This window comes from Triturus cristatus, chromosome 6, assembly GCF_964204655.1.
Source record: "Triturus cristatus chromosome 6, aTriCri1.1, whole genome shotgun sequence".
NCBI classification, from domain to species: Eukaryota; Metazoa; Chordata; class Amphibia; order Caudata; family Salamandridae; genus Triturus; species Triturus cristatus.
In genome coordinates, this window is record NC_140589.1 from 920,273,241 (window position 1) to 920,298,608 (window position 25,368).

General features: G+C 45.1%; 1 protein-coding gene across 1 annotated transcript in view; it reads left to right on the plus strand.

Moving 5' to 3' along the window:
* Positions 1 to 25,368, plus strand: part of FNDC1 (fibronectin type III domain containing 1) — a 1,187,183-nt gene that overhangs the window by 491,438 nt on the left and 670,377 nt on the right. The window contains exon 7 of the mRNA XM_085611596.1: positions 24,558 to 24,746. Within this exon, the coding sequence (XP_085467722.1) occupies positions 24,558 to 24,746 (189 nt within the window). The remainder of the gene's footprint in view (positions 1 to 24,557; positions 24,747 to 25,368) is intronic.

Consider the following 25,368-nt stretch of genomic DNA (forward strand, 5'->3'; position numbering starts at 1 on the left):
GGGACTCTGCTTGTCATCTTATCCTAAATAAATCTACATGAAGAAACTACTTGGAACTGGACTATCTTTTATTCACAACAGGCTGCCATGAAGAGATTGCTGTGAGAGAGCCATAGCCCTTTTGCAGGGCTGAGCTGGTGATCCTGCATGCCGAGAGGGGCTCTGTGATGAAATCTGCTGTGACGATCGGATCAGAGCCCTAGTGCAGTGGATAGACGGTGACCCTGTATAACAGAGGGGGATACCCTCACTAAGCCAAAACTGTGACCTGCTCGGGATCGACACCGGAGGAGAGACGCCACCGTAGGGACCCCTATGGCCTGCACCATGACTGGGACCCCCACACTACTAGCCACCCCCATGCCCTCACTCACCAAGGGAAGGACCAAAGAACTTACCCAGCTTGGAGGAGCCACAAAGAACCTCCGGTTGCGGACGACCGAGTGTGAGGAACTTGAGGACGGCCGAGCGCAGCCAGCCTGGGCTGCGTGTAGAGAACATACCGGATGGTTAGAAACAACAAGAGAGAGAGGGTCGAGTTACACTCTTAGTCCCCCGGAATCAATGAAGAAACATCAAAAGAGTGTAATTATGGGGAGAAAGGCAACCATCCGGTGATTCTCCTAGATATCGGGCTGAGTGCCAGTGAGACCAAATCAATCTGATGTTAAAGTAAAACCCTCACTCACCAACATAGTTGGTGACATGCTTCATCATGGGGTTTGCCAGTGGTGCCTTGTGCACCTCCGGTGTGCTTCAACGCTTATGATAAGGCAGAGCAACAACTTCAGATTGAAGGATGAAGTGTACAGTGAGTGAAAATCAAATGTGAATTAAAAATCATGTATCGTCTGCCAGAACATTTTAATAGTGGCGACACATGAACAGTTTAAAAAATAACAGGGGATAGTAACTCCTGACTTTAGATTGGTCAGGCTAATCCTATTGATGATCAAGTGGTCAACATGTTTCAGCTTGTCAATGTGTTTCACTAAGCTTTCATCAGGACCTAATCATGAAAAACACCTTGGCGGTATAAGCACGCTAAGGCTTACCCAAACCTCAGGTGTAAAGAACCGATACACTCACGGTTACATTGGAGGTCTTCCACTAATTCGAAGGAAACCTCGTATATCTGTAAGAAATATATATGTGTTAGAATCAACATACAAACAATGGTCACAATGTATGTATCAAAAAAACAGAACGAATGTCAGACATAGCACTCATTCAAATGGTCCCTGCAATTTACATGACCCATAATAAAGCACGGTAATATCCGTGAGATTAGAAAACTGTGTTTACTTTGAATATACCAGACACGCCTGAAGTTTATATAAACAAACAAACGGTTGAGCCATTTGCTCAAGAGTCTAGGCATGAAAAAGGCTTATCGAATCTGTGGTGATCTCATTAAAAATGGCACTGGCATGTGTATTTCGATTTCAAAGGGACAAACGATAATCCCAGAATCCACAACACAATAAGGAAAATAGAATAAAATAAAATCAGAGCTTACGTATATGAAGATGAAGAAAAGCTCCTTGGGCAAGAAGGCGGTTTGCGGGACTACAGAACAACTGTGGTAAAAAGGACAAACGGGAGAATTTCAACTTCTGTAACCCGTTATCCCATTGTACCAGAAAGTGCCGCTTAGCAGAGAAAAAAACCATTAAATGTTTTTAACGGGCGGTACTTACGTCGTCCAAGTCCACAGCCAGGTGATTTCACCTAAAAATGACCGCCGAGCCCGGAGTCACAGTCGAGTCGAGCATTAGAGTTTAAATACTGACGGCCAAAGCGGGGAATCAGGAAGTGTCCTCGTCTGCCAGTATGCGCGCGCATCAGCAGTATAGGCAGGGAGAAAAGACTCAGCCGCTGGCCCTCGGTAGAAAAAAGACTGAAATGTCAGGTTCCCCCTTCTCACAGAACTTTATCGACAGTATTGAGTCGCGCAAACAATATTCCAACAAAGGGCGGCATATGATATCCCTATGCCCCGTACATGGCAATTTCCGTCATAACCCAAATAGTTGTTAAATGACCTCAAAGTATCAAGATCATGGGCGCGAAATGGGGGCTTCTGTTTAAAGGGCCAATTAGATTGTAAATTTAAGGAACCAAGGACCTACATAATGGACAATTGGCAGATAGAAAATATTTTTCAATTGGCAGATAAACAATATTTTGCAAAAACATTTTTCAAGAACATTGGGACTGAGCAGTCCAAAAAACCTTCAGTTTGTGCGCCTCAACACAGTTCCCCAAGGAATATTATCGTTGAGGCCTCGCAGGTGTGTTGATAACCGATAGACCCACCGCTGTTCCTTTTCGAACAGTAGGGAAGGTTTTACTTGTTCTATGATGGTCCATTGTAGATCATCCGCAGTGTGATTGAAGCGTAGGAAATGTTCGATGGGGGACGTAAGATGGCACACACTGCATGACCCACAGGGGTAGTGGCCGAGAACAGGTGGTAGGCCCCAGGTGTCAAGGACGGAATCCACAACACAATAAGGAAAATAGAATAAAATAAAATCAGAGCTTACGTATATGAAGATGAAGAAAAGCTCCTTGGGCAAGAAGGCGGTTTGCGGGACTACAGAACAACTGTGGTAAAAAGGACAAACGGGAGAATTTCAACTTCTGTAACCCGTTATCCCATTGTACCAGAAAGTGCCGCTTAGCAGAGAAAAAAACCATTAAATGTTTTTAACGGGCGGTACTTACGTCGTCCAAGTCCACAGCCAGGTGATTTCACCTAAAAATGACCGCCGAGCCCGGAGTCACAGTCGAGTCGAGCATTAGAGTTTAAATACTGACGGCCAAAGCGGGGAATCAGGAAGTGTCCTCGTCTGCCAGTATGCGCGCGCATCAGCAGTATAGGCAGGGAGAAAAGACTCAGCCGCTGGCCCTCGGTAGAAAAAAGACTGAAATGTCAGGTTCCCCCTTCTCACAGAACTTTATCGACAGTATTGAGTCGCGCAAACAATATTCCAACAAAGGGCGGCATATGATATCCCTATGCCCCGTACATGGCAATTTCCGTCATAACCCAAATAGTTGTTAAATGACCTCAAAGTATCAAGATCATGGGCGCGAAATGGGGGCTTCTGTTTAAAGGGCCAATTAGATTGTAAATTTAAGGAACCAAGGACCTACATAATGGACAATTGGCAGATAGAAAATATTTTTCAATTGGCAGATAAACAATATTTTGCAAAAACATTTTTCAAGAACATTGGGACTGAGCAGTCCAAAAAACCTTCAGTTTGTGCGCCTCAACACAGTTCCCCAAGGAATATTATCGTTGAGGCCTCGCAGGTGTGTTGATAACCGATAGACCCACCGCTGTTCCTTTTCGAACAGTAGGGAAGGTTTTACTTGTTCTATGATGGTCCATTGTAGATCATCCGCAGTGTGATTGAAGCGTAGGAAATGTTCGATGGGGGACGTAAGATGGCACACACTGCATGACCCACAGGGGTAGTGGCCGAGAACAGGTGGTAGGCCCCAGGTGTCAAGGACGGAATCCACAACACAATAAGGAAAATAGAATAAAATAAAATCAGAGCTTACGTATATGAAGATGAAGAAAAGCTCCTTGGGCAAGAAGGCGGTTTGCGGGACTACAGAACAACTGTGGTAAAAAGGACAAACGGGAGAATTTCAACTTCTGTAACCCGTTATCCCATTGTACCAGAAAGTGCCGCTTAGCAGAGAAAAAAACCATTAAATGTTTTTAACGGGCGGTACTTACGTCGTCCAAGTCCACAGCCAGGTGATTTCACCTAAAAATGACCGCCGAGCCCGGAGTCACAGTCGAGTCGAGCATTAGAGTTTAAATACTGATGGCCAGGGATTGGGCCCAAATCGCGTGGCACTGTACCCGTGACTGGCTTGTATTAATTATAAAAACTGCTCTTACGCTCTCAGAGGCGCTAATGGTGGAAATTCAATTAACAGAAACACATTTCCGGACAGCTTTGACTGGTTATAAAAAGAAATTGGATGAGCTCAATAAAGAGATTAATGAATACAAGGACACCTTGACACAGTCAAAAGCTCAAAAATTTCAGAAAGATCTTAAGCGTTTCTCATTTAATAAAATCTACCCTTATGCAAACCCTGATTTTGTTCCTCCAACTGATAGCAATGACCAGGTATACAGCACTGATGATAATGACTCTTTTTCTAGTGGCTCAAGTAACGATAGTACAAAATCCAGACAGCGAGGCAGAGGTAGAAATAGACCCTACCATTTTCAACCAAATTGGCAACCCTTTCCAAACCAAGGGGGTCAGGGTTATTATAACCAGTTTCAACCCCCTCAGTTCCCAATGATGGGCTGGAATCCTGGCTATGCCCAGATGCCTCCCTTTCCAACCAATACGTTCCGCCCTCCTTTTTTAGACAGAGGCCGACGAGGACGAGGGCGAAGAAGGGGAAACAGTCAGGTTCACTGGGAGCAGGAGGAAGGGATGGGGAACCATACACGCAGCAAGGCCGGAACCAGCAATCAGAGAGTCTAGTGTTTAATCTCTCTTCGGTCACATTGACACAGACAGAGAGTGAAGTACTTGAAAGAGGATTAGGTTTTGTGCCTACAGCACGGTTGGACCGCTTCCGCTTACAGTGTGAACTCTCGGAATTTTTCAGAAAACTAAAACTCAAATCTTTTTTTGAGAAAAAACAATCTGATATCCATGTAGATCATCCCAGTGACACTGCCTTACGCCTGAAATCTACATTCACACCTCCTCCCCATCTGGTTCCAGCAGAGATCACTGCTTTTGAACCTTAAACCTTAAAGACACCAAAAGCTTTTTGGCATCTTTACAAGAGCTTAGGGTAGATCATGAAAACACCATCTTGGTCTCTCTAGATATTGAGAGTCTTTATACGAGCATTCCACAGGACGATACCATCAAGGTCATTGGGGAAGCTCTGGACTCCATAAACTGGTCATTTCAAACACCAAAAGGATTTATCATTGAGTGTGCCACTTTGGCCCTCAAGAAGAATTTTTTTGAATATCAAGGCACACTATACCTCCAGTCAACTGGTACTTCGATGGGCAGCACTTTTGCGCCGAGTGTGGCGGGACTTTATGTTTTTGATTTTGAACGTAAATTTGTCCTAAGTCAACTTAACCCCTTTTCTTCTTATCTTTCCTTTTGGAAAAGATATATTGATGACATTTTTATCATCTGGCAGGGCCCCGAGAGTATCCTTCTTGATTTTTTAGTATGGATTAACACCTGTGACCCTCATCTGCTATTCACCAACTCTTTTCACAAGCACGAAATGATATTTTTGGACGTGGTTGTCACTAAGATTGATGGCGCTTTAGTGACTAAAACTTACCACAAACCTACAGCCAAAAACAACCTCCTGGCCTTCTCCAGCTTCCACCCTCGACCACTCCGGGAAAATCTCCCCTATGGCCAGTATTTACGCATTAGGCGGAATTGCAGCAAGGTGGAGGACTTTCGGAAACAGTCCAAAGAACTCACACAGAAATTGAAACAGAGGGGCTACCCTGATACTATTCTGGCCAAAAGCTGTAAACGAGCTAGAAATCAACCTAGAGAGGTCCTGTTGCAAACTTTCCCCAAAGAGCCCACAGACATGCCATTGACGTGTGTAACTACTTACAACGTTGCCTCTAATGCTGTTGCAAAATCCATTAACAAACACTGGAGGATTCTGATGAGCAATAACATGAAATGGGAAAAACCTTTATTTGCATACAAGAAAGCCACGAGTATAAAAGATTCCCTCGTCCATACGAGACCGAGGATCTCGAAGAAGCCCACTGTACCTTCCGTCCTTGACACCTGGGGCCTACCACCTGTTCTCGGCCACTACCCCTGTGGGTCATGCAGTGTGTGCCATCTTACGTCCCCCACTAAAACTTTAGCTTTGGAAACTGGAAAAACCTGGAATCAACGTAGTCACACTAATTGTAACACGACCGATGTGGTCTATTTAATCACATGTCCATGTGATCTTAAATATGTGGGCATGACCACACGCAAGGTCAAGTTACGTATTGGGGAGCATCGAAGCAACGTCCGATGTAAAAGAAGCATGACAAAACTAACCGAACATTTTCTATGCTTCAATCACACTGCGGATGATCTACAATGGACCATCATAGAACAAGTAAAACCTTCCCTACTGTTCGAAAAGGAACAGTGGTGGGTCTATCGGTTATCAACACACCTGCGAGGCCTCAACGATAATATTCCTTGGGGAACTGTGTTGAGGCGCACAAACTGAAGGTTTTTTGGACTGCTCAGTCCCAATGTTCTTGAAAAATGTTTTTGCAAAATATTGTTTATCTGCCAATTGAAAAATATTTTCTATCTGCCAATTGTCCATTATGTAGGTCCTTGGTTCCTTAAATTTACAATCTAATTGGCCCTTTAAACAGAAGCCCCCATTTCGCGCCCATGATCTTGATACTTTGAGGTCATTTAACAACTATTTGGGTTATGACGGAAATTGCCATGTACGGGGCATAGGGATATCATATGCCGCCCTTTGTTGGAATATTGTTTGCGCGACTCAATACTGTCGATAAAGTTCTGTGAGAAGGGGGAACTTGACATTTCAGTCTTTTTTCTACCGAGGGCCAGCGGCTGAGTCTTTTCTCCCTGCCTATACTGCTGATGCGCGCGCATGCTGGCAGACGAGGACACTTCCTGATTCCCCGCTTTGGCCGTCAGTATTTAAACTCTAATGCTCGACTCGACTGTGACTCCGGGCTCGGCGGTCATTTTTAGGTGAAATCACCTGGCTGTGGACTTGGACGACGTAAGTACCGCCCGTTAAAAACATTTAATGTTTTTTTTCTCTGCTAAGCGGCACTTTCTGGTACAATGGGATAACGGGTTACAGAAGTTGAAATTCTCCCGTTTGTCCTTTTTACCACAGTTGTTCTGTAGTCCCGCAAACCGCCTTCTTGCCCAAGGAGCTTTTCTTTATCTTCATATACGTAAGCTCTGATTTCGTTTTATTCTATTTTCCTTATTGTGTTGTGGATTCTGGGATTATCGTTTGTGCCTTTGAAATCGAAATACACATGCCAGTGCCATTTTTAATAAGATCACCACAGATTCGATAAGCCTTTTTCATGCCTAGACTCTTGAGCAAATGGCTCAACCGTTTGTTTGTTTATATAAACTTCAGGCGTGTCTGGTATATTAAAAGTTAACACAGTTTTCTAATCTCACGGATATTACCGTGCTTTATTATGGGTCATGTAAATTGCAGGGACCATTTGAATGAGTGCTATGTCTGACATTCGTTCTGTTTTTTTGATACATACATTGTGACCATTGTTTGTATGTTGATTCTAACACATATGTATTTCTTACAGATATACGAGGTTTCCTTCGAATTAGTGGAAGACCTCCAATGTAACCGTGAGTGTATCGGTTCTTTACACCTGAGGTTTGGGTAAGCCTTAGCGTGCTTATACCGCCAAGGTGTTTTTCATGATTAGGTCCTGATGAAAGCTTAGTGAAACACATTGACAAGCTGAAACATGTTGACCACTTGATCATCAATAGGATTAGCCTGACCAATTTAAAGTCAGGAGTTACTATCCCCTGTTATTTTTTAAACTGTTCATGTGTCGCCACTATTAAAATGTTCTGGCAGACGATACATGATTTTTAATTCACATTTGATTTTCACTCACTGTACACTTCATCCTTCAATCTGAAGTTGTTGCTCCGCCTTATCATAAGCGTTGAAGCACACCGGAGGTGCACAAGGCACCACTGGCAAAACCCCATGATGAAGCATGTCACCAACTATGTTGGTGAGTGAGGGTTTTACTTTAACATCAGATTGATTTGGTCTCACTGGCACTCAGCCCGATATCTAGGAGAACCTACCGGTGACAGCCTGTGCAGCTCAAAGACTCCTGTCACTCCAATCCTGCAGGTGCTGTTAGACTGATTTCAGTCAGTCGGCCCTGGAAAAACAACACTGGGAACTCAAATCATTCATACCACAAACTATCATGGCTTAATAGTTCCCTAGAGTACACCCCAAGAATAAAATGTACTACTAAATTACTGAGAGATGCACAAAAAAGAGATTTTTTTAAACTAAAAAATAATAGGAACTTTGGTAATATATTTCATTATGGGCACTCGTAAAGCATTATCAGACATGCAAAGGACATAGGTGATGTTTTTATTCAAAGACATCATTTTCTATGTTTTTACAGTAATGAAAATCAGCAGTATGCTGTTTAAAATGTGTATTATCTTATTTATTTCATTTTTTATTTAATCAGGAAGGAAACAAAACACACAGCTTGTTATCACTTCACAAGTACTTACAACAAACTCTAATTTGGGTGCAGGTTGTTGACTTTGTTCAACCAATGTGTGTAAGAGGCATGCATGCACTGTAGGAATGGTAGATGTACCTGCCTTTATGAGAGATTACACTAATAATGATTCAAAGAGCACATTCTAATTTGTTTTATTATGTAATTTATTTTACAGTACTACTCCTCTCAAAGTAAAATGACAGAGCCCTTTAAACCCCCCCACACACACATGCATACCCCCCCCCCCCCCACACACGCACCCCCCACACATATTATGCAGAGTCAATAAATGATGCCAGGGTGTAAATTAATGTAGACACAATTTTATATAAGACATCAAGGGATACAAGGTGTAGACGTCTCATATCATCCAAACCATTAGTTATTATATCTTGAAAACACCTGGTCGGAATAAACACGGTCAAGTTTCAAAACATGAAGTCGTGTGGCGCAGCGGCCAGGGCAGCTGACTCTGGAGCACGGGGCTCATGGTTCGATCCACGGCTCCGACGGCAGCCCAGTCCAGCCCCATGTGACTCTGGGCAATAGCTTGCTCAATCTTCCCGACAGCCTCCAGCCCCTTGAGACCCTTAGGGTTGATTTATTCGCACTTTACAAATACCGGGTTAAAGCAACGGCTGGGGTTGTCTGTACTAATAAGACTTTACTTACTGTAAAATACCAAAAGATTGAGAAAATAACCTGATAAGGCTCTAAATCCATACCCTGTAGTTTTCATCCGGCTTCTTGATGCAGGTCCAGAGTTCAGTGCACTATGTCAGAAGGAATGCAGCTTATGATCTGCAAGTAACTAAAGGATCTCTGTGACAAAATCAGCAACCTGGTGAGCTATCTGCATAAAATACACACCTGTGATCTGCATGTTACATGATGTGCATTGCAGCAGGCACATTAACCCCTCTATACTACTTTATGAGTGAAAACTGTGAGCATATAAAACACAAATCTCTCCAGCAAGTGCATTAACCACCGAAGTTATCTTGCCATTATTATTATTATTATCTCCTGAAAATTCCTGAGCAGACAATGTCTCTACAACAGGTACCTTAAGCCCATAAGATACTTTTAAATGCTGGCACTTCGTGACCAATCACGCCTGAACAGATTATGGTGCCATGTTTGTCCTTTCTGCCATATTCTTTGTGACTGAGATTTTAAAAAATCATAAGTGTATAAATGAACTTTTAAACTCTGTTTTTCGTGACTCCACCTCTCATGACTCCAACTCTTTTTTTTGCTTCCATGCATTAACCCACAATGTATGACTTCCCTAAGTAAATGTTTGTATTTCCTTCTCCGGTTGCGATTTTGGCTTAACTATTTATTTGCAGTATTTATTGTACTTTATCAATACCAAACCGAGTAGTAATCAATTTTATCGGGCTCGATGAATAACTTATCCCTCACTGGGGCACTCGTATTCAGGGACATACATAATTATGCCCCTGTAATAATCTTCGAATGCTCTTCTGTCTCAACAGCTGAGTTAACAATTTAAAAATTAAACTGATCTATGTAAAATTTGCATTTGAAATTTTATGAAAAAAACTAATTTTAGTTCTTTACAGCAAAAACGTTGAGTTAGTACACACACACCACTCTACTTATAAAACAACATTTGGCCACATTTCCTCTGCTGGTTATAGGATGATAAACAAAGAACTTTATTAAATGCATTACATCAAAAACAGAAAAAGATTGCTGAGAATACATTTAATTTCCTAAATTGCAATTACATATGCACCTAATCTTATTTGGTTGACTGGAACTACACATCAAAAACAGAACAGTACAGTGCCCCTTTTCATCAAGTTGCCCTTAAGCTGCAGGACGCAGCCAGAACTAACACAGCTTGTGAGATTTTTCCTGACAACATCAGTGGAGTATTTAATTTTTTTTAATAAACACATTTTTATTCATTTTACAGAAGGAATACACCAGCCAAATCACACCATATTTCAATAATCGAGAAGTACAATCACAGAATCCCACTACCCAACGTACAGACATTAATAAAGCAAAGATACTGTGGAAACTATCAAACCCCTCGTGATTAGACCTCTACCCCAACCACTTCCCCCAAATTCTGCGGTATCTCTTGGGGCAACCACATGCCGCATACATAACTTTCTCCTGTGTGGCACACCAGTCCACCCCATTCCGCCAACGCCCCACGGTTGGGGGATCAAGACACTTCCAGGAGGCTGTAATGTCCCTTTTGGCTACCACCATGGTTGTAGTGAAGAACAGTTTTTCATTGCGCGACCCATCTAACCCATAAGTGATGCCCAGAATCGTGTGCTTAGGGTCATGTGGAACCCCCCACCCCAGAACCTCAGAGTTCTTCCTTGATTCCCTTCCAGAATCCCGCCAGGAGGGGTCAGGCCCAAACCAGGTGGAGGAAGTCAGCGGGGTCTTGGCCACACCTGGTACAGGCTGAGGACGGACTAAGCCCCGCGCGATGAAGACGTACAGGGGTGAGATGTGCACTTAGCGCAGCCTAGCGGAGGCGTTGACCGTTCTAGGGGCCATAAGGGCATCTCGCCAGTCCTCTTCTTCCAGGGGGCCCTCCCAGCCCTCACATTCCGTCCGCAGTCGGTCCAAGGAAGTCGGGGTATTGTTAATCAGTGTGCGGTAAATACAGGAAATGCCACCCTTCCCCAGGTCCCCAAACATAATCTGTGTTTCAGGCGGGCTATGGTCTGGCAATCGCGTGCGTGTTGCAAGGTGCGAATGGATGGCATGTTGCAGCTGGAGGTAGCGAAGGAATTGCGAGTGATACAGCGAGTACCTGTTTTGGAGATCTTCAAAGGAGCGCATATGATCCCCCGCCCAAACGCCTCCAAGCTGTGTGATGCCTATAATGTCCCAAGCCTCGAAGCCCCGAAGCCCGTACACCTCCTTGAGTCAGGTCCCGCGCCACAGGTGTGTATAATGGGTCAGTGTGTGTGTCCAGTTGGTGTGCCGCAGTGCAGCCCGCCAGGCCAGGAATACGGAGCGCGTCACCTCCGGAAGACGGGATGGAATCGGGGTCCCATAGAGAAAGGAATGTATTCTGTCGAGGCCTAGCTCACCCAGCTCGAGCCTGTAGGCCGGGTCGGACCACCCCCCATTAAACCAGTTGTGTATGGAGAGGAGTTGCGTGGCCAAATAGTAGAGGTAAAGATGAGTCATCCCCAAACCCCCGTCGAACGCGGGGATCCTGCAAGTACTGAGCGCTAATCTGGACCTACCCTTCCCCCATAGGAACTTGCTGGTTAAGCCGTCAAGTTCACGGAACCAGGCCCTGGGAAAGCACATAGGGGTATTCTGAAGCATATAAAGGAAGCGGGGGAGCACCATCATTTTGAAAAGACCCACCCTCCTCATGGGATTGAGGGGCAACGACTGCCACCTCTGGAGATCCGCCTTGGCATGCTTCACCAGTGGAGTGACATTAAGGGCTCAGCTGAGCTCGGGCAGCAGGGTCACCCAGATCCCCAAATATTTGAATGATTGACGGCGTAGAGGTATTTCAGACTGCCAGTCAAAGCATCCCCGAGAGAGGTGCAAGGGAACCAGGACTGATTTGTTGGGATTCAAACATAGGCCTGAGGCCTGCTCGAAGGACTTCAAGATACAAAGACAATGGGGACCAGACCGGGCAGGGTCTGCCAAGTAGATGAGAACGTCATCCGCGTAGAGGGCGATTTTATCCGGTTCAGCGCTGGGCCATTCCCATCCCCGCATCCGATCGCAAGACCGCATCAAGGACGCCAAGGGCTCCATCACTAAAGCAAAAAGCAGGGGGGAAAGGTGACAACCCTGCCTCGTTCCCCTGCAAACTGAGAAGGGCTCCGACAGGACCCCGTTAACTAGAACGCGAGCCCTCGGGAGGGCGTACAGAACCTTGACCATGGCCCGAAAGCGGGGACCAAGTCCCAACATGTCAAGAACATCTTGAAGGAAGCCCCAATCCACCAAATCGAAGGCCTTCTCAAAGTCCACCAGTTGAAGCGCGAGGTAAGGGATAAGGAGATGGGGATGGGCCAAGGCGGAGTGCTGTCTGCGGAGACAGTGTCTGGTGCCGCGGGAGGGCATAAACCCACATTGGTCGGGGTGGTCCAACGTAGACAGATGGGGCTTGAGTCACTGGGCAAGGAGGGTGGTGAACAGTTTGACCTCAGTGTTGATGAGGGAGATGGGGCGGTAGTCTGCACACTGCGGCGAAGGGGGCTGGGATTTCGGAAGGACCACAATGGTGGCTATGTCCATTTCTTGATGAAAGGAGCCCTTCTCCACGGCTTCGCGAAACATTGCATCTAGATGAGGGATGAGAACATCCCGGTAGTGGGCGTAATATTCCTGAGGAAGGCCATCAGGGCCCGGTGTCTTGACAGATGAAACAAGAGCGATTGCGTCTCCAATTTCCTCACGGGAAATGGGTCGGTCCAGGTCGTCTTGGACGGCGGCATCTACCCGCAGGAGATGGCCACCCTCTCCGTCCATCAGGTCCGTAAGGGATAGGGTCGGGGCCTGGGCCTCATATAGCCTGCGGTAGTAGGCGGCAAAGGCCTGCGCCATTTCCAATGGGTCACGGCACTGTGGCCCGTCTGGTGCTGCTATTTCAGGGATTATACGGTTCGCCCGTGGGTATGTATCCAGGCGATGAAGGAGTGCGCCATTCTTGTTGCCCCAGCCGGTATACCCTGGCCATGGAGGAGCGCTACAGGAGTTTAGCAGTGTCCAGCGACAGCTGCTTGATCTTCGACCAGAGCCGGGTCAGAAGTTTCGTGTTGGAAGCATCTGTGGACCGGGCCGCGGCATGTTAGAGGCGCAGGGCCTGCGCCTCTCGCGAGGTAATCTGTTCCAATTGGGTTTGTCGCTGGAGCTTGAGTTGGTCCTTAGTGACTCCCATAATCGTGGCCTTGCCCGCCTCCCACAGGGTGCCCGGGGAGGACACAGAGCCCTCGTTGGAGAGAAAGTACTGTTTGAGCTCCTCCCCCACCACCTTCCTAAAAATCCTTGTCATGAAGAAACCAGGCATTTAACCTCCATGTTTGTCGGACAGAGGCGGAAGCGGGACCCGCATGGATCAGCACTGGCGAGTGGTCAGAGATACCTCGTGGAAGAAGCAAGACGTCTTGAATCAGAAGGCAGTCCGTCGACAGAACGAAAATGGCAGCAATGTGTGCCTGTGTATGGTGTGCCACTGAGGTGTGTGTAAATTGCTTAGAGTGGGGATGCCACAGTCGCCAGGCGTCACACAAACCTAGCGAGGCAGACCAAGACCGCAGCTGCTTGGCCTGTGCAATTCTACCTGGGGATGGCGGACCTGTTGTGTCGAGGTCCGGTGACGAGACCGCGTTAAAGTCGCCCCCAAGAAATCTCGGCTCGGGGGGGAGTGACGCCAGGAGATCAACAGACTTAGCTAAAGTCGTCGTCAGCATTGAGGGGGGAGAATAAAGGGACACCAGGTTGAGCGGGTTGCCATTTAATGTGCCACTGATGGCCATGAAAGTGCCCTGGGCGTCAAGAGTCTTTTGGACGCTTGTTTCCGGTCCAGGGAAGACATGGCTTGGCAGTTCGGGCTGGACTGTTCCCATGAGGCACAGGGGCAGACTGATTTGCTTATGGCCATGTCCGAACTGGGGTGGCAGAGTGGGCTAAAGAACGGTGATGGATTAAACCCAGATCAGTTGACTGGGGGTGAGTGCTTGCAATGTTCAACACTCCGTCCATCATTTCCTTTGGTTTTTGCTTTTGGACAGACACCAGAGGAAGGAAGTGTCTTACCAGGATTGCCACGCCCCCGGGAACCCCTGGTAAACCCCGAGTGCCACACTCTGTCATAGCCGTAACGCGTTAGGAAGGGGCAGTGATTACCCAGCAGGTGGGTTTCTTGTAATATTAAGATGTCAGCCCCCGAGCAATGCGTGTACTTGAGGACGGCCATGCGTTTAAGGCGGTCCAGGAGACCATTAACATTCCAGGACATGATACACAGGGGGGTGTTTATTAATGGCGTGTCGAACAGTGTACTTGGGTTGACAGTGGAACTACAAGTCTGAAGGGGGAGATCTGGTCTGTCTGTCGTGTCGGGTGTACGTCAAGGTGCTTCATGAATGCTGGTGTGGTCGAACTAAGAAACATAAAGAAACACAGAACTGAGGAGAAAACTTGGGACAACGGTCCCACCCACCCACCCTACACTTCAGGAACGGAAGCATCTGTCGCCCTAACAACAAACCAGAGAGTGAACAGCCAAACTAAAACGCTTGGTAATTGGAAAGCATGGAGGACCCCTCCTCATTTCAGGATGCGCTTTAAACGAAACCATCAGGTAAGAAAGGAATAAGGTTGGACTAGATATACCCTCTGGCTGCGGAGCAAGGCCCAGCAGGCAGAGGCGAATTCAAGCAGGATCTTTCAGAAGCATTGGGCTACATGAGAGGTCTGTATCTGGGAGAACCTGTAAGGATGGTCGGGGCGAAGTACCCCCATGAGCCAAATGGTCAGATGACCCGGAGCGTCTCCCAGGTGATGGTTTATCACAGAGCAGTATCGGTTGAAGGGGGCGGCCGGGTGGAGAGTCTGAGTGTGTCCGTCTCCGTCCGCGGTGCCTGCAGGAGTGGTTACGTTGGGGCTGGAGAGCGGGAGGTGGAAGGTGAGCCAGACCGGCCCCGGCCCCTTCCTGTTGTGGGGCTCGATCATCAGTGTGCAACGGGCGTTCCTCTGTCGCCCAGGTCCAGGCCTCAGCTGGACTGTCAAAGAACAAGGTCTTGTTGGCGAATACCACTCGCAGGCGTGCCAAGAAGAGAAGACGATACTGGATATTGAGCGCCCTCAGCTTTTGTTTCACATCATCAAAGGAGCGGCGCTGGCTTTGGACCTCGCGGGTATAGTCCGGGAAAATCATTAAAGTGCGATTTTCGTGCAAGAGCCGTTGCTGTTTGCGGGCTTCCGACAGGATGGCGTCCCGGTCTTTGAAGTTAAGGACCCGCATTATGATAGGTTGGGGGGCCCCACCCGTAAGAGGCTTAGGAGCCAGGGACCGATGGGCCCTCTCAATCACGAACCAGAGAGAGAGCAAGCCCTCAGGGACCCATGATCTGAGCCAATTCTCCAGAAAGTCCGCCGTGCGGCCCTGCTCCGCCCCCTCCGGCAAACCCACCAGGCGAAGGTTATTGCGCCGGGACCTATTCTCTACATCTTCTGCCCAGCGGTGCAGCTCCTGAGTGTGAGATTGAAGGCGGGCCACCTGCCCCTTGAGTTGCTGGACGTCGTCTTCCACGGTGGAGATACGGGATTCGGTTTCCTTGATCCGGGCGTTGGCGTTTCGGAGATCTTGCCAGATAAGGGTCATGTCCACACGCACCTCCGCGATCTTTCCCTCCACTGAGGTTTGCGAAGCATGGATGGCTTGCAGGATGGTAGATAACTCTGCTGAGGGCGTCGGCTCCTGTTCCGTGGCCCCCCCAGGAGCGCCTGCCTCCAAGGTAGTGAAACGGTCCATTTTGGTTTGGGTGGCAGGAACCTTCGATGACCTGTCCGTCCTGCCCATGGTAGCACCTCTAAGAGCCGTAGCGCCCAGGCCGCCTGCAGGTGAGTCCCACAGTGGGCAACCTGCGTGCCTCTGTGGGTGGCCCGAAGTCAAGCAGGTGCAACAATCAATGCCGATGCACAGTCAGGACCAGATCGCCGCCGCCCGATGTATGCGGCTGACTCCGCTGTCCCGGACAGAGTGGGACCTTGAGGGGGGTAAGGGGAGGAGGGGGGACGGTGAGATGACTAGAGGCCGGGCCCCAGGGTGGAGTATTTAAATGGAGTATTTAATTTATCACTAAATATTTAGTGTAAGTGTCTTTTTAGTTAAAAGGTAATTGTTGCTTTCGAAATGAAGCTGAGGTCGATATATCCATTTGTTGCCCTGTATTTTATCCTTGAATGCTCTTAAAGAATGAGCAATCCATGCAGATGATGTATTAGAACCCACCTAAGCTGTGACAGAAACGTCTGCCTTAAGGATGGTTGTGGGCTTCTAGCCTCAAACAATACTGTACATGGCTGAATCATTCCGCACTTAGATACAGAAATACTAACAAGTTTCAAGGTATTCTTGTAATTTGTCAGCGATGTTGACACCTTTGCACATGCAAGATTTGAATGTATTTATGTCCATTTTAACTTTACTTGTTTATTCATAGTGCATCATGCAATAGGAAGCTGCATCAGAACGGAATAGGGTGGCTGGTAATGCAGCCAAAGGCCCTTCACTATGGGGCATATTATCAAGGACGGCGTTAAAATTATCGCCAGTTTAGTGGCAGAAAACTGCAGCTAATGCGGCGATAATGGACTTGCCAATATGCCCTGGAGAATTCCAATAGAAGCCCATGTTCACAGGAGAAAATGGACTTCTATTGGAATGCTCAAGGGCATATTATCAAGCCCATTATCGCCGCTTTAGCTGCAGTTTTCTGCTGCTAAACCGGTGCTAATTTTTAACGCCGTCCTTGATAATATGCCCCCACGAGTGGTATCTTAATTTCGACGGCCCATTGACAGCAATTACCAGCCCTATCTGAATTATGAGAACTGATAGAACACTACAGGTCAGGTTATTTTCTCATGGTGATTGTGGCGGCTGAAAGTAGTCCAGGGAGAAATGAGGATTCAGAAATCAGGAACTACCAGGAGAATTAAAATTCTATCTTTAACTCCTAATTCCACTCTGGCCCTTAGAATATTAATTTTAGCTCTTTACCTATTATTATTAGTAGTAGTAGTAGTAATGGTAATAGAAGTAATTGAAAGATATACATTTATATATATATATATTACAATTCTAAGTAAAATATATACATAATTAGAAATTCAGCATTTCACCTGGGACATTTCCCTTTCACTGGATCACCCTGGGGTTATTAGGCTCAAAGGGTATAACCTTTAGGCCCAACTAACCCAAACTGCACTTTCCACTTCTTAAATTAATATTTCTATGCTTTAACTGATATCAATGAGACACAATTGAAGCTTTTTTTAAATTCTTTGAACATGGTAAAATGCTTATCTTAGCCTGAATTGGCCTAGTCGTGTTTTAATCTTCGTTGTGTAGCACAGCTGTGATTCAGCGGATTACCAGCTTGGGTTACTCACATACCATATACTCACCTGGGCCGATAAACATTCATACAATAAGCTAGTAGTACTGCCGGAGTAATTTTGTTTTTACCTGCAAGATTTTGTTATCTTTACCCAAATCTTACCAATCCAATCTCCTTGACAATAAATGTCCTCTGGGCAATGAATCTAGTAGCTAGTAGAATAGGTAGAAATAACATTTAAGGTTTTCTCCAATAACCACAGACTCAAAGAGTTTTATAAAGGTTTATCTAATCAAAATTTTGTGAGTCAAAAATCAAATACATATTAACATCGGGTTAATTCAGGAAAGTAATCAAGTTTAGTTCAATATAAGTCTCATTAAAATATCGTGATGACAGTACCTGAAGAAGGAGAAAAACAGAGACCAGGTACAAGGACAGATTTCACAGAATTATATTTACCTAAGATGATAGATGAACCCAACTCCTTGAAAATGAGTCGGGTGGAGTCCACCAGGACAGGTGGAAGACAAAGGGTCAGGACAGGTTCAGGACCGAGAAGGTGGCCTCTTCTAAGTGCAGTGCAAGCGTCGCACCCCTCTCTGGCACTACTCTTCTCGATTTTTCTTCCGCGACTCCCTTCTTGAATGTGCCTCCTCAATTTTTATTCCGCGACTCCCTTCTTGAATGTGTCCCCTTGATTTTTCTTCCGCGAACCCTTCTAGATGATTGGATTCTTCGATTGGTATTTCAGTCTCTCGAGCAGGGTCTCCAGCATCTGCAGTCTGCGTAGGGTCTTGAGACAGTGTCTCTGACTGCTTAGAGTCATTGACGGATCTGTGTCATCTACCTAACTAACCTACCTCAATTATACTATTCTGTGTTCATGTACCACCCCCAAATGTTTCAATATCGTGAAATTCCCTATTTCTGATTGGATAAGGCAAGGAGGTGAGTTCATCACTCCATGCTATATGTAATATTTTACTTTAGGTTCATTGTTCAATGTTCCCGCCCCTAATTTACTTTCCCAAAGCTTTATTCCCACCCGCATTTCACATTATGATCAACACATTTTAAATAAATTGTAATTTTTGTTTCCTCTGTCCGGGTCGATGGGTTAAGTTCCCAAGAGATTCTTGCCAGTGCGACCTTGGCTGGGTTTCAACGGTGTCATCATTGTTCCGGGCAGGGTTGAATGCGCTTGCGCATAGGTCAGGTGGGGTAGGGATTTCAGTAACCCTCTGAGGCCCAAATACGAACTAACAATAAAGTCAGAGAAAGACATGTTCGAATATGAAAATAAATGAATTCACTGTGTACCACTTATCTCTACTCTAATCCCATTAACTTATATATATATCAATCAATCAATCAGGGGTTGGTAAAGCACGCTACTCACCCGTGAGGGTCTCAAGGCGCTGGGGGGGGGGGGGGGGGAAAGCAGGGTTGCTCCGATCAGTCGAAAACCTAGGTCTTGAGAGCCCATCTGAAGGTGTTCAGGGTTGGAGAGCGTCTCAGTTCTACTGGGAGAGTGTTCCATGCAGTGGCTGCGGTGTAGGAGAAAGCTCTCCCTCCAGATCATCTTCTGTGGATGCGGGGGACCTCGGCCAGGGCGAGGTCGGCTGAGCGGAGGTTCCTCTTGGGTGCGTGGAAACTCATTTGGTTGTTCAGGTATTTGGGTCCGATGTTGTTGAGAGATTTGTAGGCGTGTGTGAGTAGTTTGTAGTTGACCCTCTTATCGACAGGGAGCCAGTGGAGTTCTCGCAGGTGCGGAGTCATATGTTCGTGGCGCGGTATCCCTAGGATGAGCCTGGCCGCCACGTTTTGGATGGTTTGGAGCTTGCGTAGTAGGGATTTGTTGATACCGGCGTAGAGGGCGTTGCCGTAGTCGAGCCTGCTGGTGATGAGTGCGTGGGTGACGGTCCTTCTGCAGTCTGGGGGGATCCACTTGAAGGTTTTTCGTAGGATCCGGAGGCAGTTGAAACTGGCGGAGGAGATAGCGTTGATTTGGCGGTTCATGGAGAGGGAGTAGTCGAGGATTATGCCGAGGTTCCGAGCGTGGTCTGTCTTTCGCATTAGCAATTTAGTAGAACTTGCATGGTTTAGTTTAAGCAAGGCATGCGCATTAACATGTGAGTTTCAAGTGGCCATTTTAGAAGCTATTACACAGCTGCAAAGTTTTCCCTCCAAACATAGACAAACGTCATACTACGTAGATGCAATAGACGCATGTGCAGTGAAATTCCCACGTTTTGTCGGCCATTTTAGTGACACTCGGGTTACTGGTTAGTAATGCACATAGGCAAGCATCCCCTAGATTCAGTGTAATGGGTGTAATGTAATTATTAGTATTCACAAACAGATTGATAACGGTATTATACGTTACTTGAGAGGATTGCATCCGAGCATGTTTCTTCTTTACGAAACCTTGCTCCATCATTCCCCTCTCTGATGGCATTTTATGCCATCACCAATGTCTATTACTAATTCAGATGCCAGCTTTAGCACTTTTCCATTTCTATTTCTTCTTCAACTCTTTCATTTCTTTCTTTTTCTCTTTTGTACTGTAAACCCCTTATCCTTTTGTAAAAATCTCCCTTTATTTCTTCCAGCTGTATTTCTTCGTATTTTCTCTTCTTTCCTTTTTCATTCACTCTGTACTCCTTTCTTTTCTTGCAACATTTGTGCCAAAACATAATTGCTAAAACTAATAATGTTATTTCCATTATTGGCATTGTTAACCTAAAATACCTTTACCTATATTAGAAAACCAACTACCTATAGTAGAAATACTATTTATTAATTTCTTCCATAAACTGTCAACTTCCAGTGGTTTCAAATTTTCTTCTAGTTTCATAATATTTTTAATATATGCTCCAATTTCAACACTTTTATCAGAAATGTAAGTGCAACAATGTTGCGCTTTCAACATTTTACAGACTCCGCCCTCTTTTGCCAATAATATATCAAGAGCAAGTTGATTTTGCAAAATCATAGATCTGATCGCAACCAATTCTGCATTGATCATCAAGAACCCTCCAGCAGTGTCAGTAGATAACCGATCCACTACTGTAGAAAGTTGACAAATTTTATGAGAGTTCAGAATTACTCCCACTGAAGGTATCAATGCACCAAAAATGTCACCTACTATTTCAGAAAAACTAGCTCTTTTTATACGTGTTAGTTCTTTTGCATCTTCATTGCTTACAGTGATTCTTTTCACATGATACACTTTCGGAAAAATTATTCCAAAATAGCAACTCCGGTACCAATGATCAGGCAATCTGAAATAAGCTTTATTGCCACATACATAATAAATTCCAGGAAATACTGGATCTGTTCCACCTTTTAGTCCCCATCCAACAATAATTAAGAAATTATGCTCACATTCACTGGAACCAATAAACACATTGTTATATTCAGTCTTTAATCTATGGAGGCAGATCTTCCCTTTTTTTCAAAGTCCAGGGACATAGCAGCATGATTCTTTCCAGTTTTATAAATTTCATCTTTCTCAGCCCACTGAGGTATCTGTGGTTTCGGTTCAGAAGCCCTTCTCTGGAAGTCCTGTCTCCTTTACTCAACTAAATTCAAAAATATATTTTCTTCTTCGTATAATTTACACGTTAAATTGTGCTTGTGTGCTTCAGCTATGTCTATTGCCTTCATTGTTAGAAAATATTCTCCCATAAACTGTGCGTCTTTAGTACTAAGAACTGGGTTCATGCTCTTTCGCATAGGAACCTCGGAAAAAATCACATCTACATTAGAATAATAATATTGTAGTTTTCCTGTTCTGTAAAATAAACTTGCTAATACACTACAAGATATACCATATGTTAATGGAATATGATGATATGTCACACCTTCTGCTACTGATGCCGGTAACTTCATACACACATAGCAATCACTAACTTCCATAGTCTCCACGTATTGTACTAATTACTTTGTAATACATTTAAAGCAGTGTGTCTGAAAAGAGACGCAACTCCAGCAATGTGTCTTTGCACTTGGGGCAAGTCCAGTGTGAAAGGACCTGCATCACTCATTACGCTTTAGAGATTTCACTGCAACACTTCTACAAGCCACTGCAACACTTCTACAAGCCTATTCTGGGCCGGAACGCCCAGGGGTTTACAAAGTGACCCAACTGCCTAAATGCATCACTTTGTAAATAGGGCGCAGTGTGGTGCATATTTTACGCCGCTGCAGTGTCACAAAAAGTGATGCAACGGCAGCAGGCTCATTAATAAAGCCCTTAATGTTTAGGGCCTCATTTATAAAGTGTGTGTGATATGTCTAACTCATCTGGTGCTTCTAAATCTACTTTATCTCGTCTTGTCTTATTCTCATCTGGGTCTTCTAAGGCTACCCTGTTTCTTTTTGTGCTAGCTACTTTCTCATGTGTGTGTGTGTTATGCTTTTCTACTGTAGCCATTATATAAGGAATGGCTCTCCCCCTTTCTCTTGTGTTTTATCTGCCTAGAAGTATTTTAGTCTCACAGTTTTGATATTGGTTGACTTGTTTCCTTTCTCTGATGGCCTTACTAGCATTCAGATAACAACCTTTTAGTTTTTTTAAACACACTTTGGGAGGGAATGTCTTTTCTTGCTCTGTCACCAATGTGCTGCTGCTTCCTTTTTCACTTCTCCTCACTTTTCCTGTTGCTGCCCCACATCCACACCCTGCTCATCCCTTCCTTCTCCTGCCCTCCTTTTTCTTTTTTTCTTTTTAGGGCTCCATCAACTCCTCCTTTTCCAGTCTCTTGCAGTTCGGTAGGTTTTCTTTCTTGTAGCCTGCCCCAACGTTGCTCCTTCATGCCTCCACTTTGCGTTCATTTTTTGTCTTCATTGTTATTTGTCAATTCTTTTGCAGGGTTTTGCAGCTGCAACCTTGCTGTCAGGCTACTCCTTTTTTTAAATGTGCCTTTGCACACATTTAATTACTTCAAGAAACATTTTTTGAAATGTATTGCTCCAAAATGGGGATTCTTTTTTGGAATAGGAAATTAAAAAAATGGTAATGACATGCTTTGTGATGCCCGTGTGTGCATGCATCGTGGAAAATGACTGCCACCTTGGAATGGATCTCCTTAAGTAGGTACCAATTGCAACATTGCCAGACATGTTTGCAGCAGCATGCTGATGTATTCATTCACATACCAGTCCAAATAGGCAATGGCGGAGCCAATAGCTCAGCTATTTAAAGCTGATTCCTGTTGGTGTTGCCAGTGCATGTTCTTTGAGGTACCCATAACTTTTGGAAGGTGGCTTGCCTTCCTTACAGCGTTTAGATTACTGTGAAATAAAATTAAATGTTTTTCATAGAAATTAGCAAATTTATTTCTTTGCATTTCTTTTCACATTTAAGATAATCCTGGGCTTCTGTCAGACGTCCATCTAACTGCATAAGACATCATTATTTTAAGATTAAATAGACACAACTTTTCATTGCAACACTAACTTGCTGCTCTAATGGCATTTAAAAATGGGATGATCGTGATGAAACTAAGTCTATTCTCTTTTTCAATATTGGGAAAGCCCTTTTAGTGGCATTCCTATAAAGTTGCAAGACAAAGAAACAGGGTGGGATCAATATGTGGCAGAATCTCAGAAGGCTCAATGGAAACAAAATACTTCAGATGTGAGACCCTTGTATGCATAAAGAAATTCTGAAATTCCACATGTAAAAGTGACAGATTGTAAACAAAGCTTCTTTTGTATGCTGAGGTGTCACATACCCATCATGAAATTCCTCGACGTATATAGACTTTCTGCTTTCTTAGGTAGCACCTAATAGAGCAGTTGTTAGTGCTTCCCCGGCAGTGTTGGCGGCAGTCAAGAAAATGAAATGCACCTCAGGTGAACACTCAGGCTGTCGTAAGTTTGGAAATCTTCACGAACATGTATAATATGTATTTGATGTTGACATGTTATTCTAACCTTGCAGATTTCACCCATGTCTTTCTATGTCATTTTATCCCCCTCCCTGCCCCAGTGGCGGCTGCCTCTCAGGGGAGTGGGGTGGTGGCTGGTGAAAAAAAAAAAACACCTTCCCCGCCACCGCATGCCTCTCCCACTGCCACACGTTTCTCCTCTCTCTGCTGGCAGCACCGGAAGCACTCAGGCTTCTGGAGTCTCAAAGCCAATCAGGACGCTGCCTGAGCAGTGACATGATTTGTCTGAGCATACTGTTTGGCTGCTCGGGCAGTGCCTGTGGAGGCTGGACATATTCTCCATGGGGCTGTGCAACACAGCCCAATGGAGGGCATGCCAAATGCGCATGATGGTTTGGCCAACCCTAGAGGGCCGGTCATAGAGGGCCGGTCAAGCCCTCATGCGCAAGTAGGGAGGGAGTGCAAATCACTCTTGCTCCCACTGTAGAGTGCCAGCCGCGCCCGACCTAGCTGGAGCAAAGAAATATAAAATGATAATAAATTCTTGTTATTATCATTTTCTTTTTTGTTTTGCACTGCTCAAGAAGCAGTGGGGCGACGCTCCTCTGCCTTAGCGGAGGAGCCGCCATTGCTCTGCCCCCTGTCTTTCACTGCCTACTCTTAAAAAATGAAACATTTTTCTTCTTTAAATGCATCCTGTTTTTCATTGAGGAAAATAGGCTGCATTTCAAAATAAAAAAACGCATTATTTAAAAAGCAGTCACAGACATAGTTGTCTGCTGACCCCACCAGGCCACCATCCCTGTGAGTGCCAGCCATTCCCAATGGGGTCGCAAATTGCTACCTGCTTCATGAATATTAATGAGGCCGGTACGTTAATGACCCATTGGGAATCGCAAACAATGTAAAAGACATTGTTGTACATAGCTGTTTGTGATTTCCTTATAGTCAATCACAAAAATTTGCTATTAGGAAATAGCAAACAGGAGCCTATATAAATCTGGCCCATGGAGTACAGAAGACATTTTGACAACTATACTTTAAGTTATCTGCATTTATTCATAACATGTGTGTCTCTCAACTGTTGACTGCTGCTAATCACGGGCTGCTAGTAATTCACATTGTAATTCACGCCCTCTTTACAATCTGACTATTGCCATTTCCGTCTTCTAACTATCTGTCAAATCATTTCAGAATACATTATCTCCTATGCACCAGCTCTGAAACCATTTGGAGGAACAACCATCACCGTTCCTGGACATGCAACATCCACTACTATAGAGGGTCTGCAGCCTGGTGAACGCTATGTCTTCAAAATCCGTGCAGCAAATAGAAGAGGTCAGGGGCCTCCGTCGAAAGCCTTCAGTGTGGCCATGCCAGGGGGTAAGCATGTGAATAATTTTGTAGGTTTTGGTTATTTGTGCACATATTTATTTTCGTGGTTTTGGATGTGTTCTACCCTAGAACTCTGCCTTTAAACAATGACATGTAGTAAAGGTTGTAATAGAAACTGCTGCATTAGTTGCATTTATTTGAACAAATTTCATGCCTCTGCTTCTGGTAAATAACTGTCCTCCCCCCAAAAAAATAACCTTAATTGGGATACCAGATTAGAATCACATAGGAAGTATTTTTAAGACTGACTGCAACACTGATAAAGTACAAATTCATTTTGCCCCAGTCAGTGTCATAAGAGAGCATGAAAACAAAGAAGGTTTTCATTTTGTTTGTAAAGCCAAACTCTGTTTACTGAGGAATGGTTGAGTTTGATCCTCACACTTAAGGATGGCTACACGTTTGAGCCTATTGGCAATGACCAGCTTTTTCATGGTGTATCCCAGATTTTTGCCTGCTAACCACCGGTAAAGTGCCTGTGCTCTCCTTTTCAACATGAAGAATTTGGCATTTCCCCAAGAAGGATATTTACCTTACCATTAAGTATCAAGTATATGGCACCCAAGGTGTACCCAGAGCCTGTAAGTTAAATGTCTTTATTGGGCTGCAG